This window comes from Culex pipiens, chromosome 2, assembly GCF_016801865.2.
Source record: "Culex pipiens pallens isolate TS chromosome 2, TS_CPP_V2, whole genome shotgun sequence".
NCBI classification, from domain to species: domain Eukaryota; kingdom Metazoa; phylum Arthropoda; class Insecta; order Diptera; family Culicidae; genus Culex; species Culex pipiens.
In genome coordinates this window covers 197,364,071-197,380,003 of record NC_068938.1, presented here as the reverse complement: position 1 = coordinate 197,380,003, position 15,933 = coordinate 197,364,071, and the positions used below count along the sequence as shown (strand labels likewise).

Sequence of the window (15,933 nt, the reverse complement as noted above, 5' to 3'; positions counted from 1 at the left end):
TTTTAACATTTTAACATTTTAACATTTTAACATTTTAACATTTTAACATTTTAACATTTTAACATTTTAACATTTTAACATTTTAACATTTTAACATTTTAACATTTTAACATTTTAACATTTTAACATTTTAACATTTTAACATTTTAACATTTTAACATTTTAAAATTTTAACATTTTAACATTTTAACATTTTAACATTTTAACATTTTAACATTTTAACATTTTAACATTTTAACATTTTAACATTTTAACATGGAAGCTTTTTCAATATTCATGGTCGAAAAATGTTATGCAAGGTTTGCAATATTCAATAAAATATTTAACCCGTTACGTGATTTTCATACGGCCTCCACTTTAAGGCCGTACAATAATCTTCGAACGCTCCCTTTTCGTTTGAGCCGCCGTCTGTCAAGCAGATCAAGCATCAAACTTGTCGCCTCGTGTTTTTCAGTTTTCACCTATTTTCAAAGTTTGGCCAGCATTACCGAGTGTCCGCCGGGTCAGAACAAGTCTGCCAAACATTTGATCTACTGAAAATTATATTAGCAGAGGGACCAAGAAAGAATAAAGGTAAATGAGCTGACATTTTCCTATGCAATTTGTAATAAGTTGCTCTTTTCCAGCAGAATGTTCGAGATTGCGTTCTTCGGATCGAGAAAGCGGAGATAGAGAAGAAGCAGCCGCGGATTTTCCCTGCCAGCTTTTAGCATCTTCTCAGCCAGTAGATCCTGTTCAACGAAAGTGTGCAGTGTAAAATATAAGAAAAATAAATGATCGAAAACTGTTTCATCGTCTGATTTCGTTCCCCCGAAGCAAGATTTCTTCCTTACTAATACAAATACACTAGTGTAGTGGTGTGCGTGCAATGTGCGTGCGTTTTTTTACAGGAACGACACTAGCGCTGCCCAAGCGGTGAGATTCGGAAACAAAACTTTTGCTAACCAGTTCACCAACACAATCAAAGAATTCATCTGTCAAATTTTCCTGCGTGAACCTCATGAACTTTATCAGAGAATGTCTGATAAAGCTTTGACGGAGAATTTTCTGATAGAGACGCTCTATCAGAGAATTTCTGATAAATATACCGAGTTTTTCGGTCAATTTGACCGAAGTCTAGGTTGCGTGTACGTTTGAAAAGTCTGTTCTGTCAAATAAAAAAATCAAGGTAAAATTTTCTTGTCAACTTGGGATAAAGTGTACAGTTTTCTATTCACAGAAATTTGAAGTTAAACTTTTTCTTGTTTTCTATTTTAAAAAAGTAGCGCCTATTGTTATTCATCTCAAAAAAGAGATTTTAACACTCTAAAAATGAAAAACTCATTATTAATTTTTTATTATAATTTTTTTGTAGCCGCTAATGATTTTTTTTAAGACAAATATATCTTTTGAACCAAACATAAGAATGGAAAAATAATAAGTTTTGGACTAACAAAAATTATTGACTTTTTTCGTAGTGAAATCAAATAACCAATTTTAAATTTTTGTAAAAAATTAAAATACTCAACAAATTTTCATAACTTTCAACGGGTATCAAACGATGCGAAATTTCTATTGCATTTTCACATTTCAGAGTTTTTTTTGTGAGAAATACTATTTTTTTTTTAAATACTATATTCCATGAAAAAATTCAAATTGCCAACATGCAAAATTGTGATTAAATTTTTACTTTTTAGAGTTTTAGTTGTAAAATATGTACTTATTTTCTATACAAAATACTGTAATTCAGGAAAATTTTTTAAAAATATAATTTTCAAGAAGAAAATCAAAGGATACAAAAATATGTATGCATTTTTAACTTTATAAGAGTTGTTCTATAAATACTCAAATTTTCACAAAATAGTGTATTTTATGACAATTCTTAAAGTTTCATAATTTTTAATATGAGTTTTTAAAGATAGGATTTTTTTGAACATTTTTTACTTTTTAGAGTTTTCATAATTTTTAAGAAGAGAATCAAACAATACAAATTATGTTTGAATATGTTTGAATACTAAAATTTTCACAAAAGTACTCGAATTTTCATAACTTTCAATATGGGAATTGAACGATGCAAAATTTTGTTAGCATTTTCACTTTTTAGTGTTTTTTGCAAAATACTAAAATTTCATGAAATATCGTGTTTGATAGTCATACTCAAATTTTCTAAATTTTCAAAATTGGTTTTAAACGATACAAATTGGTTTGCATTTACATTTGTTAGAGTTTTTTTTGTAAAATACACAAACTTTCATCAAACTACTACAATTTTCAGAATTTTCAATATGCGTAACAAACGTTGCAACATTTTGTTTGGGTTTTCACTTAGTTAGACTTTATTTGTAAAGACTCAAATGTTCACAAAATACTTAATTTTATTAATTAATTTTTCAAGGATGCAACATTGTTAATGCTTTTGACTTGTTAAGGTTACTTTTGTATGATTTTCATAAACACGGTATTTCGTAAAAAAAATAATATTTTTTTTTCCAGAACTCAAAAACAGTGGAAACGCATCGTTTTATGCCCATCTTAAACATTTTGAAAATTTGAGAATTTTTGAAAATTTGAGTATTTTTGAAAATTTGTGTGTTTACAATTTAAATCTACATAATTGAAGTTATGAAAATTTGTGTTTTTTAAATGAAATTATCTCATTTTAAAATACATTAATAGAAATTTCTATTAAAGTGAAAATTCACGCATGATTTTGCATTTTATACCCATATTGAAAAATATGAAAATTATGCTATTTTCATAAAACATGGTATTTTGTGAAAATTTGAGTTTTTAATAACAAAATACTCAAAACTTTTGAGTCCAACAGACGAAAAATTTCTTTGAAAAATTTCTTACTTTTTATTTCTCATTAAAAAAAGATTTTTAAAATCTATCGTTGAAAGTAGCTTTCCATTCTTTCAAAAGTATTGTTGTATTTCTAGATTACTTAAAAAACAACCAATGCGCCATGGGTTTCATATGTAAATAGGACCATTTGAAAAAATAAGCGAGATATAAGAGTTGTTTATTGCATCCTACTATGAATAGAGATTTCCTCGTTTTCATTTTGTTTTATTCTATGCTGAATAATGACATAAAACATTATGAGACTAATACTAATACTATCACTTTGTCGGTAGGAAATGGGAGACAAAAAAACCAGTCCCAAATGCTCATGTTTTCATTTCACAAATTGAATAAGTCTATGCTCTATTAGCCAGTTAATGGATATATGAGTTTTGACATATTGCTTACTTTTCATCGCCAGTTCCGGGAACTCCCACGAACATAAAATTGTCCCTCAATCAATCGATCGACCGCAACTCTACACTAAAATGTGTCCCAAAGATCCGACATAATACAGAACCATTTCCCAATCGCTCCGCCCTGGCTCCATCATAAAAATAAATAAAAATCGAAAGATACAATCAACTTACGCCTAGTAGTAAACCCCTCACGAGGTGGACCCACGTGACGCCTCGCGGTGTTTTTATTTAAAGAAATTTCTCCACACACTACACGACTTGGTCCAAACGGGAAAAAAAAGGTTGCATCTCGTTATGGGTCCCCCATCGGGAAAAAGATGATGACAGCTGCCGTTGACTGATGGCTGATGCCCATCGAACTGCATCCTCACACAGCCGACACAGTCGATGTTGAGTTGGGGCCATAATGGCTATTTCCTCATCGTTTTTGTTGGTGTGTTTTTAGCTTCAGGGGTACCTTTTACCCCTATCTCTCTAATCAAATTTATTTCGTTTCAGAAAGATTGGGAGGCTTTTACATAACACTTGACGTTGTGTCAAAAGGGTGCATCTTTCTTTTTGGTTTATTAACAAAATTTTGAAAATTTGCATGAGATGAACCTTAACAAGAGCTAGGTTCATCACTTGTTCCAGCCTCAAAGTCTCTCGCCCTCAAACACGTGAAAAATGAAGATGTTACGGCCACAATGAGTCGAATAAAATTCCGCTAATTATTCAAAAAAAAGCCACCCACCTTTGCAGGCTCATATATTGACGATTGTGTTTTCATTTCTGGTTTCCCGCGCTACTAACTTAACTAGACTGACAGTGAACGCGTGTAGATAATGTGATGGAACCTAGTACCTGTACCAACTAGTAATTTAAAATGCTAATTCCAGTAGAATCAACTTGCTTGGTGGGGGGCGCCGACCCGACCTTGGAATTCCAGCCGTGTGCACTCAATTTTGAAGAGGGCGTTTTGATACTCATCAAACATCAAATTCTGGAAACCGGTCTTTTTAGAATGGTTTTCGGAGCGATTGGAATCGAACGTTCTGTTTTTGGAAGTAAATAACAAGTTTCTGACGAAGTCGTTAACACGTACGTAGTTGAACATTCTAATAAGCTTGAAAGTTCAAAATTTGAGATTGTATCATTTAATTACACCACATTTGAAACAGTCCAATCTCGCAACCTCGCCGAATTCCGTTACGCTGGCTGTGGTTAATCCCTGCTACTGTCGAAAACAATGAAAAAAGCTTATTAAAATTTAAGATCCATTATTTTCGACTTATTTGTGAGTCAAGTGCACGCACGTGCCGCCGTCAATACCCGAAACGGAATCAGACGACGCGTCTTCAAAATTCGGGTGTCTCGCTCACTGTTTCCTTCAGCTGTGGAGAAGGTTCGACAGAAATTTACTGCGGAATTTTCAAGAAGGGCACTGTTGGGTGGGGTGAGTTTAGATTTTTTTACAAAACTTTTGAAATGTACCCAAAGTCACCCCTCCAACCGGTGGCGGAATCGGTAAAATTGCGGCCATGGCTACTGACGCGTCGCGACGCCCTGAAACGTGCCGAGAGCGCAGAAAAAAAATAAACTTTGCAATTATATTAGGCGGTAAGCGTCTGTATTTTATTGTTGTGGAGCACACTTTGGTCAAACAAAGATTTATAAAAAGTAAAAACTTCAACGTGATTTTCTTTATTAGACGCCACCGACGAAGACGAAGACGACGACTCGCGGATTGACCTAATCCGGTTTTGGGTGTGATTGGTTTCGGTTACAAATAAACCGCAATTGTCGTGATTGAGCGGAAACAGTGATAAACTCGATGGCGCTGAAGAATGACTTGCTGGTTTGGCATGTGATATTGAAAATTGAAAGTGGAGATATAATTCATTTGTATCCAGGTTTTTAAGCGAAGATGGCGTTGGAATGGTGAACGTCCGAAATGTCAAAATCGCACAGTAGCACCAACATTAGAAAAAAAATGTGGCTGTCATGCCATGGCACCCTTTTTTCGTGATGTTGGTACCACTGCGTGATTTTGACATTTCGGGCGTTCACCTTTCGAACGCCATTTTCGCTTAAAAATCTAGACAGTAAATGCATGGACATTCCAAAAAATAAATAATTTCTTAAAATACAACATTTAAATTGCACTAACCAACAAAAAATTACAAAAAAGGTATAAAAAAGTTCAAAAATAAAATACTTTTTTAATTCTATTTTTGGTTTTTATTTAAGAAACACCTAAAACACGAGGACAGTAGTATTTTTCCAAAAAAAATATCTGGGAATTTATGCAAAAATTAGATTTTGCGAATTTGAACATTTTATTTTAAAAATAAATTTTGAATGATCAAGTTGCCAGTATTTTGACTTTTTTCAATTTTATTTCAATGAAAAATTCACTTACATAAAAAAATCATGTTTAAACTATTATTTTATGCAATTTTTTTTGCTTCAAACGTATTTATGATTCGAAATTTCTTGAATCTTTTTTTTTGTCATTTTTAAAGCTTAATTTTTTTTTGTTTTTTTTTATCTTCTCTTTGGTTTTTCTATTGTTTCTCATTTAACACCAGAAGACGATGTGATTAAATTGCATTTAAATTTTAAGATTAAGTTTTTCCGATAGCTGAAAATCTAAGATTAGATTATAAATTTCAAAAAGATGGAAAAAAAACCGAAATCACTTAATGAATTTAAATTACCGTTTTAAAATATTTACTGGGTAATTCTCTACCAACTCACACGAAATCGGGAAAAGTTGCCCCGACCCCTCTTCGATTTGCGTGAAACTTTGTCCTAAGGGGTAACTTTTGTCCCTGATCACGAATCCGAGGTCCGTTTTTTGATATCTCGTGACGGAGGGGCGGTACGACCCCTTCCATTTTTGAACATGCGAAAAAAGAGGTGTTTTTCAATAATTTGCAGTCTGAAACGGTGATGAGATGAGAGTCCGGGTACTTAGCTTGATGGTTAAGCGATCTGCCTTCCAAGCAGACGATCAGGGATCGAATCCCGCCCGGTCACCTCGTCACCGATTTTTCGGTGGCAACTAGGCCCCCTTGCTCCCTCTGGGAGCACCAGAACCCCGGTAATTAATTACCAAAACACACACGCACGCCGCTCCCCCCGCTAGAACCAGATAGTGGTGGTTGAGTGCAAACAGGACGGGAAGATGACCAACCAACCACACCACAACGCGTGAAGGAAGGAAGGAAGACTCTTCCAAGAAGACCCCCCTGGAGATCATCATCATCCATCATGAACAAGAACAATAGATCTCGAGATCTATAAATAGACACACGGCTCCGTGATGGCAAGGCCGATTGAGCCAGTTAGGGTATAGGTTAAGATAGAGGACAAAGAATAAAAAAAAAAAAACGGTGATGAGATAGAAATCTGGTGTCAAAGGGACTTTTATGTAAAATTAGACGCCCGAATCGATGGCGTACTCAGAATTCCGAAAAAACGTATTTTTCATCGAAAAAAACACTAAAAAAGTTTTAAAAATTCTCCCATTTTCCGTTACTCGACTGTAAAAAAATTTGGAACATGTCATTTTATGGGAAATTTAATGTTCTTTTCGAATCTACATTGACCCAGAAGGGTCATTTTTTCATTTAGAACAAAAATTTTCATTTTAAAATTTCGTGTTTTTTTCTAACTATGCAGGATTATTTTTTAGAGTGTAACAATGTTCTAAAAAATTGTAGAGCAGACAATTACAAAAATTTTGATATATAGACATAAGGGGTTTGCTTATAAACATCACGAGATATCGTGATTTTACGAAAAAAAAGTTTTGAAAAAGTTACTTTTTGCGTTTCTCTTTGTTTCGTCGTCCGTGTCTGTCGCGGGTGACCATGAACGGCCATGATCGATGACGACCAATTTTTTCAAAACTTTTTTTTCGTAAAATCGCGATAACTCGTTATGTTTATAAGCAAACCCCTTATGTCTATATATCATTTTTTTTGTAATTGTCTGCTCTACAACTTTGTAGAACATTGTTACACTCTAAAAAGTAACCCTGCAAAGTTAGAAAAAACACGAAATTTTAAAATGAAAAATTTTGTTCTAAATGAAAAAATGACCCTTCTGGGTTAATGTAGATTCGAAAAGTACATTAAATTTCCCATAAAATGACATGTTCCAAAAAAATTTACAGTCGAGTAACGGAAAATGGGAGAATTTTTAAAACTTTTTTAGTGTTTTTTTCGATGAAAAATACGTTTTTTCGGAATTCTGAGTACGCCATTAAATCGAGCGTCTAATTTTACATAAAAGTCCCTTTGACACCAAATTTCTATCTCATCACCGTTTCAGGCTGCAAATTATTGAAAAACACCTCTTTTTTCGCATGTTCGAAAATGGAAGGGGACGTACCGCCCCTCCGTCACGAAATATTTAAAAACGGACCTCGGATTCGTGATCAGGGACAAAAGTTACCCCTTAGGACAAAATTTCACGCAAATCGAAGAGGGGTCGGGGCAACTGCTATGTGAGTTGGCGGAGAATTACCCTACTACAAAAGATATCTATTGCCAAAGTCAAGATGGATGGTTTCAAATATTTGCAAATATTTAAGCAATGTGATAAAACAAAAACAAATTTGGTGAAATTGATTTGAGCATTGTGAAAAATATCAGCGAGTTTGAGATTCTCGACTCTTCCCGACTTTTTGACAAAAAATCTGAAATTCCTAACTTTTTCTCGACTTTTCTAACATTTTATAAACTACAAGTCAACACTATGAATTCTGATTCTAACATTCTAACAACTAAAATTAAATACTAGTTCTAGAAAAATCTAAAATAAAAAAATCTAAATAATGAAAAAAATGAATCATGAAAAAAAATCCATATTTTTTATTAACATCTGAATTTTAAAAATCTAAATTCTAAAACCTTTTCATTAAAAAAAACTCTAGCAATCTAAATTACGAAAATTGAACAGCTCAAAAATTTAAAAATAACTAAATTAATATTTAAAAACTCGAAAATTATAATGAGTGCATAGTTGCCAAAGGGAGCGCATGGTCGTAAAAAATATTCGGAGTGAAAAGTGATTTTTTTTTGTGTGTGTGCCTTTTGTTTCGCATTTTTGTCGTGTATTGTGTGCTGCGAGGAGAAGATTGCCCTCTGAAAATGCAGCGTCATCAGTGCATAACTGACAAAGGGATCGCGTGGTCATAAAAAATATTCCGAGTGAAAAGTGATTTCTTTTGTGATTTTCAAAGCCCTTCCTATATCATCGTTGATCGGAAGGCACGGCGTCGGGTGGATTGTGTTTGAATTTTTCGAATAATGTTTTATTTTTTTGCGGTGAAAAATCCATTTCTATTTAATGAACGAAAGACGCACTGACAATTTGGATCGTTACGATAATAGTGGAGCAAAATAGCAGTCGTTCGGTGTTCGTGGGGGAGATCAGTTCGTGAATCGACGCGCGAGAACCCGCGAGAAAGTGATGGAAATTCGGGAATTCGTGTCGTTGTGTGAATTTTGACGCTGTGTCGTGCGCGGTGTAGCAGAGCTATTTGTACTTTTGGGATATTATATTATGAACTGCACGTCACGTATTAGAACGTTAATTATAATAACACTTCTTTTCGAAAGCCCTTCCCATAGCTTCGTTGCTCGGATGGCACGCCGACGGTAAGAATAAAAAAAATGATTTTAAGAATTACACGTTACCTAATAAAACGATTATTATAATTACACTTCCTTTCAAAGCCCTTCCCATAGCTTCGTTGCTCGGATGGCACGCCGTCGGTATGAAGTTTCAAAAAATACGCGATTGAATAAGTCCTTCTCATAGCGTCGTAGCTCGGAAGGCAAGGATCATGTTTCATTTTCTGGTCATATCATCTACCAAGATGAATCCTGACCTTCCCTTTCCTTCCCCTACTAACACAATTCCCCCACTTCCCGTGATGCTTGAAGGAGATGCTGTGGATTCAACGGTCTCATGCGGTGTCAACAGGTATAGAGCGACAAACTCTGTGTCTGATGAGTCTTCAACTTCAACTATCGGACTAACATTCCTACCTTTGTTGAACTGCATCTCCTTGGGGGGCGCCGGTATTGACTTAAAGCAGAGATCTTTAGGGGTTATACAGTGTGGATGATTAGCTCCCACTACTCATCTGTTGGTTCATTGTGTAACTTCAGCTGATCCGTCAATAACGGAGTAGCAGCTCATTGGCAGTAAACCATGCTCATGCTCATGCTCATGCTCATGCTCAATAGTGGAGCAAAATAACTGTGTGTGAGTGACTGTGTGTTAACCAGAAAGACCTTCCCATAGCATCGTTGCTCGGAAGGCTCGCCGACGGGTCTGTTATGAAAGTCCTCCCCATAGCGTCGTAGCTCGGGAGGCATCGAAAAGCCAATACCTTATCCTACTAACCAAAAAAAAATTAATCACGTGATGCTGTGGATTCAACGGTCTCAAGCGGTATCAACAAGTATATAGCGAAAAACTATGTGCTTGATGAGTCTGCAACTTCAACTATCGGACTAACATTCCTCCCTTTCGTTGAACTGCAGGCTTCTTGGGAGGGCGCCCGTATTGACTAATAAAGTAGAGATCTTCAGAGGTTAAACAGTGAACGGATGGTTGGCTCCCACTGATCATTTTTGATTCATTGTTTAACTTCAGCTGATCTGTCAATAACGGAGTAGCAGCTCATTGGCAGGCAACCATGCTCATGCTCATTTAAAAACTCGAAAATTATAATATACAAAAAATTCTAAAAATCCAAGCTTTCAAAAATACTGCAAATGAAATTCCAAATTTATAAAAATAAAATCCTAATTCTGAAAAAGTCTAAATTATAAACAAAAAATCTATAATCTAAAAAAAAATAAATTCTGAAAAAAAATCTTAATATAAAGAAATATATTTATTCTAAAATAAAATCTAAAATTTTTAAAAAGCTAAATTCCAAAACATTTTCATTAAATAAAACTCAAGAAATCTTAATTCCAAAAAATTATTAAGATCCCAAAATTTCAAAAAAAAACTGCACATGATACTCCAAATTTCTAAAAATTTAATCAAAATTCTGAAAAAAAAAATCTAAATTTTAAAAAATTGATTTCTGTTTACACATCTGTCCCGCTTGGAAATATTCTGTTCTAAACTTACCTATTTCATCAGTTAATGTCCTAAATTTAAGAAGCATTATTACATTCCAAGACCGGCCAATGGCGATGATGAAATCTCTTTTTCAAAAGGTCCTACGTACATAGGAAACCCCGTGGCTCATTGATTGTTTTGAAAAAGTAATCTAGAAATATTATAAAAACTCATGTGGTTCAAATTTGGGATCGCAGAACTCGAATTTGATGTTAAAAGAATGAAAGTAAAGAAATACGAGGCTTTAGAAAATCGACTACGGACTGTTTTTGTGTCGGATCGAAAATCGTATGGGATTTTCTTTTGCCGGATCAGATTCCGAAAAGATCTAAAATGCGACTATCACTTGCCAAATCAAAAATCGAAGCATTTCTGTGTTCTGGACACAGGTCCGAATTGCGATTTTTATTTCCTGGACCTGAAAATCGTAGATGATGCCATAATGGAATTTCGGACAATAAATAAACAACCGTATCATTAGTATAGTTTAATTTAGTTAAAATATATTTTCCTTAGCAGTTCGATAACATGTAAATAGACTATTTGCAATAGTTTAGTAAGCTTCCGCATCGATTTACTCCCATTCCAAGTTAGGTTTAATAACATTCAGACAAACTTTTCATACTTCGAGCGCGCACGCTCGATAGGGCGTCGAATGGGCAACAATCATGCTATCATCATCATTCTATAATACCGTTCACCGCCCAACAGCAGACGGGGGATCGCTTCCGTTTAATTGTTTGATGCCTTTCGGCTGTCGAGGGGGCGGCATCATCATCGGGCGCAAACCGGTACATTTTGCCCGAGCGCTTAAATTTTGATAGCTGTTTAGTGTTTGCTTCTTTCTAATTAGTTTTTTCAACCCCTCCACACATGTCCATCAAGTTGTTGATGGCTTTGAGTGTTAAATTTGCTAGCGGATTCTCATTTTTTTGTTGCGATTAAACTTAACGTTGGCGCAAACGTATCGTTAGCGTTACCGTAATGATACTCTTAATAGTGGGTTTAAATTGTATTATTTTCTCGCACTCTCGAGTGTTCTCAAATTCATTGCATTGTTTTGCTCTAGCTTTTCTTCTAAGTGAATACCTGATAGATGATACCGTTCGAGTGACGGGTTTTCCGAGTGGCTTCGCGTGTGCACTATAAGTAATTTGTTACTTTTTGCCTAGGGCAGAAAAATGAGGGAGAGAGCATTTCAGAGTTTTAGTCGAAATGAAGATTCTTGAGTTTATTTTCCTTGCCTACACAATTCAGGAATTGACGATTGCAGTTTTATTATTTTCTTTCATGCTAATTTTGGCTGATAATTGTTTGCGTTGTTTTCTAGTTAGGAAGATTTTGCCTGTTTCGTTTGTACATCTTTAAAAATCACTGACAAGTTGGGAAGAAACTTGTTATTTTCCCAAAATAATTAAACTCTCTAAACACTATAAAATAAATATTTACAATTTGCAGCGCAGTAAAAAGTGCGTTATAATACTAAAAAAAACCTACAGTCATGAGCATTCCAATGGAAACCTTCTCTGCTTGCATTCGATACTGATTCACAATTATTCGATGTGTCGCGTGCGTGAGGGAGGGCCAAACACCCCGGAAAAAGTCCGAAACTCCGATTAAGTCTCCAGCAGTATGGACGCGGCCAGTTGCACACTCCAGCCCGTTTTGAGCAGCGCTTCCTCGCACTTGGTTCGGTTGGCCACGCCGAGACTGTTGACGAAAAACAGAAAGAAAAAAATAGTAATTTATTACGCATGCGCTAATCATCGATTGAGGTAGGAAATTCGTTGGTTTTTCTCGTCCCCCGAGCGTGCGCGCTCGGATCATTGGCCAAGCCTAATGAATTGTGAGACCGGTGGACCGCGGCGGCAGGTGAGATTTATAATTTGGCGGACGTTGTTGCTGCCTAGTTGGCGTGGTAAATTTATCGACCCGATCCAAATCGAATGCCAAGGAGGCAAAACAGGCGGGAAAAACTTGAAACAGATTCGATACGCCACTTTGCATTGTGATGGGTTCATTGTGAATGGGATAGTCGTTTGAAAGGACGTTACTTTCAATGTTTATTTGCTCTAAAATTAGCTAAAGATTAAAAAATCTACCCACGTGACTTATGCCTTCCTAATGCTCAATCTAGGTAAGGGTTGCATGATATATTCGGATATCATAGTCGTCAATAACTTAAAAATAAATTACTATTATTTTTAAATTATTTACGGCTTCAAAAAGACTTTCCACTTACAACAAACAGACTTATATAGGATCCTAATCCGAATCGGTATAATCAAGAAACAAATGTAAAGTCATTCTAATGAAATTTTGAAGATTAACAATTTGTATGCCAAATCAATTTTAAATAAAACTGATCACGAAAGCAGGGTTGCCAGGTTGTCAGATAAATCTGGGAATGCCAGATTTTTTAAGTGTCAGCCAGAATAAAGATTCACCCTTCTTTGTGTCAGATATTGACAGATTTTGCCAATTTTTTCACATAATGCCCATTTTAAACAACTTTTTGATTAAAATGAGCAAATTTTATTGATAATCATAAAATTTGGAATGAGTTTTTCTTAAAGTAAATGTAAATTCATCATTTTTAGGCCAGTCAAAATATCTTAATTCTACAAACTTTTGAATTAATTCATATCCTCCCTTACCTTCATCATTCAGAATTGTTAGATTTTTGTCTGTCGGATTTTTCCAGATTTTTAATCGATACTTTGCCAGATTTTTCGCATTTTTACCTGGTAACCCTGCACGTAAGTCTTTGCATCTCGGTTTTAGCATTTGTGGGTGCTTTAACATATTTTTTTAAGTCGGAGTGTTTGGTACGGTATGTACACGCATCCTTCATCCCCTGTAGATTCTGTGAAATGTAATTCGTTCTCAGAATATTCGCTGCAGTAAACACAATGCAGTAGGGCTGGCCACTTTAATATTCGGGGAAAGGGAGGTAGGGGGTATGCTTTTACCGGAGATTTGCAAAATATTAATGAATTTATAAAAATATTTTTTTTTTCTTTGAGTGATCTGTGGTCTCAAAATTCGAAAAAGTGTAAAAATTTCCTTTTTGCAATTCCGTCGTGAAACTTCTTACTTTTCCTGTCATTCTTGAACGACGAAATAGCCTACTTTTCTGTACCAAAAATAACAGAATCGAATAGCAACACTTTTTAAAATAAATGCTGAAAAGTTCTACTTTTCAGCACTGAAATGGGTGCTGAAAAGTTAAACTTTTCAGCACTTGTTTCGAAAAGTAACACTTTTCAACATTTTTTTGATTTAAACGATTTATTGACAAAATACATGAAAATTCGACTTAAAAATTCACTCAATGGGTGTTTTTCGAAATTGCAAAAAATGTTGTATGGAACTCGTTGCAAAACTTGATTTTTTCAGCACTCGTCGTATTTATCCAACTCGGTGAACCTCGTTGGATAAATGTACGACTCGTGCTGAAAAAATACTCTTTTTGCAACTTGTTGCATAAACTACTATTTTGATTATGATTTTTTATACGATGTGTTATTTTAAATAGTTTACAGTTAATTGTAAACGATTTTTAGCTTTAAAAAAAAATAGAGGAAAAATTGTTGGCCTCCTGTAATTCCATGAAGTTTGATGTGCCGCACGTTGAGTTTTTACCAAAATAGCAATCTGGCCACTTCCAGGGTATCCGGAACCGGTTCCGGAGTGGCCAGATATGGTCCAAATGGCATGCAATCTGTTCTGGAGCGTATGACTCGTATTTTTAGATATTATATATAGTTTATTATGCATTAATCCATAGCTAAATCTAATAAATCTCCGGAGAGTCGGTTTGCCGGAAAATTTGTTCCTTTGGAATCGATTCCCAGGAACCAAAGTGGCCAAATCGGGTCCGTATAACACAGGTGTCTTTTTAGGCATCCATACCTTTCATTTGCGTCCAAAAGAACAAAAATCGGTCGGTTGCAAAATGGATTTTGCCAGCATTTTCAATTCCGGGGTCATTTAGACCCCTTAACACTTTTAACGTAAGTTTTTTTGTAGCGCCCTTTCTAGGTGGCGCTGGAGGTTGCTTCCGGTTGCAAAATGTTTAGTTTACAAAGTTAAGAAAAGTCAGAAAGTTCAATCTGTAAGTTAGAATGAATAAAAGTTACAGCACATTTTATAAGCCGTCTGGGTCATATAGACCCTAACACCTCAGGAAGGTTAACAAGATTTGTATGTGACTTAAAAAAAGTTTTTTTGATTGAAAGTTTACACAAAAAAAACAATTTTCAGAATTAAAAAAAATACAACTCAAAAATACGTTAATGGAATTTTAAACCCGTAATCGATTTCAGTTATGAGGGTCAGAGAATGAGTCACCTTTGTTGAAAAAAGAATAAATTATTCCTTGGTTTACGATTAACTGCGCATTTTACAGTAAAAATATCTCCTGCTTTTGCAGATAGAAGATGTCCTGTTCCAAACATGATTTCCAAAACTGTATTAGTTTAGTGCTTGTATGTGTGCGTAACATAAAAATCAGCATCGCAAAAAACAGAAATTATTCTTTGTAATTTGTGTGAAAAAATAAATCAGATTGCTGAAAATTATTTCTCTTAAAATTAGTTATTCAGTTAATCGAGTTTTACGAAGAGATATGAAAGACTAATAAATATTTAGAAATATAATCACATATTACAAATTTACATTTAGTAATTCAGAATTACACAATTGTAACAACAAATTTCAATCATAGATGTATTTCAGGATTACGTAATCCTAAATTACGATAAATTAAAAAAAAACCTACACCCAAAGGAAAAATATATCTCAAAATCTGCAACATTGGATTTGCTGCAGAAAATGTCATATTTTATAACATTTTTTGCAGCAAGCCCGTAGATCATTTTTGCCCGCGTGTAAAAATTTCAGCGATCTGCAGTTCTCACCAACACATATAAAGCTGGCCCGTTCCCGAGCAACACTGCAAAGAGAAGCATATGTTGGTGCTCTTTCACTCACTTTTCATCAAGCGTCCATGGCGCGGTGGTAGCGTGTTGGAACAATAACCAAGAAGTTGGTGGTTCAATCCTCGTTCTGCTAAGTGTTTTTTTTTTGTGAAATACAACCAAAAAGCCGTCGGTAATGTCGATAATTGTCGGTAACGGGCAAAAATGTCATACTCCTATATCGCAAAAAATGCATGAGGACAGATTTCATGCAGATTCTGATATACTTTCATGCCGCCATGCATCACAATCATGCGATTGCCAGTTGGGTGTAGAAAAACTGAATAACAAAAGTGCACCAACTTCGCAATTCGCAATTCGCAATTTTCAGTGTAAGAACGGGCCTTGACCGATCTTATGCACTAGGTTCCCGACGAACACGCACTGCCCTTACACCTACATCTCACCCTTGCTCTGAGTCAGTACGAGCAACACGCTAGAACACGCTTTGAGTGTTCGTGCCAGGCATGCACACCTTCTTTTCCGGTTACGCATTTTAACTCGGCCGGGGGTGGTACATTAAGTAGGGTTTGATGTAAGTATAAGCGCCTAACCATTTAAAGTGTGCC

At 35.1% G+C, this 15,933-nt stretch overlaps 1 protein-coding gene across 1 annotated transcript in view; it reads right to left on the bottom strand.

The window, feature by feature from the left end:
• Nucleotides 1-11,018: 11,018 nt before the first annotated feature.
• Nucleotides 11,019-15,933, bottom strand: part of LOC120412716 (activated Cdc42 kinase Ack) — a 37,744-nt gene continuing 32,829 nt past the window's right edge. The window contains exon 6 of the mRNA XM_039573300.2: nt 11,019-12,092. Coding sequence (XP_039429234.1) covers nt 11,999-12,092 — 94 coding nt within the window. The 3' untranslated portion in view covers nt 11,019-11,998. The remainder of the gene's footprint in view (nt 12,093-15,933) is intronic.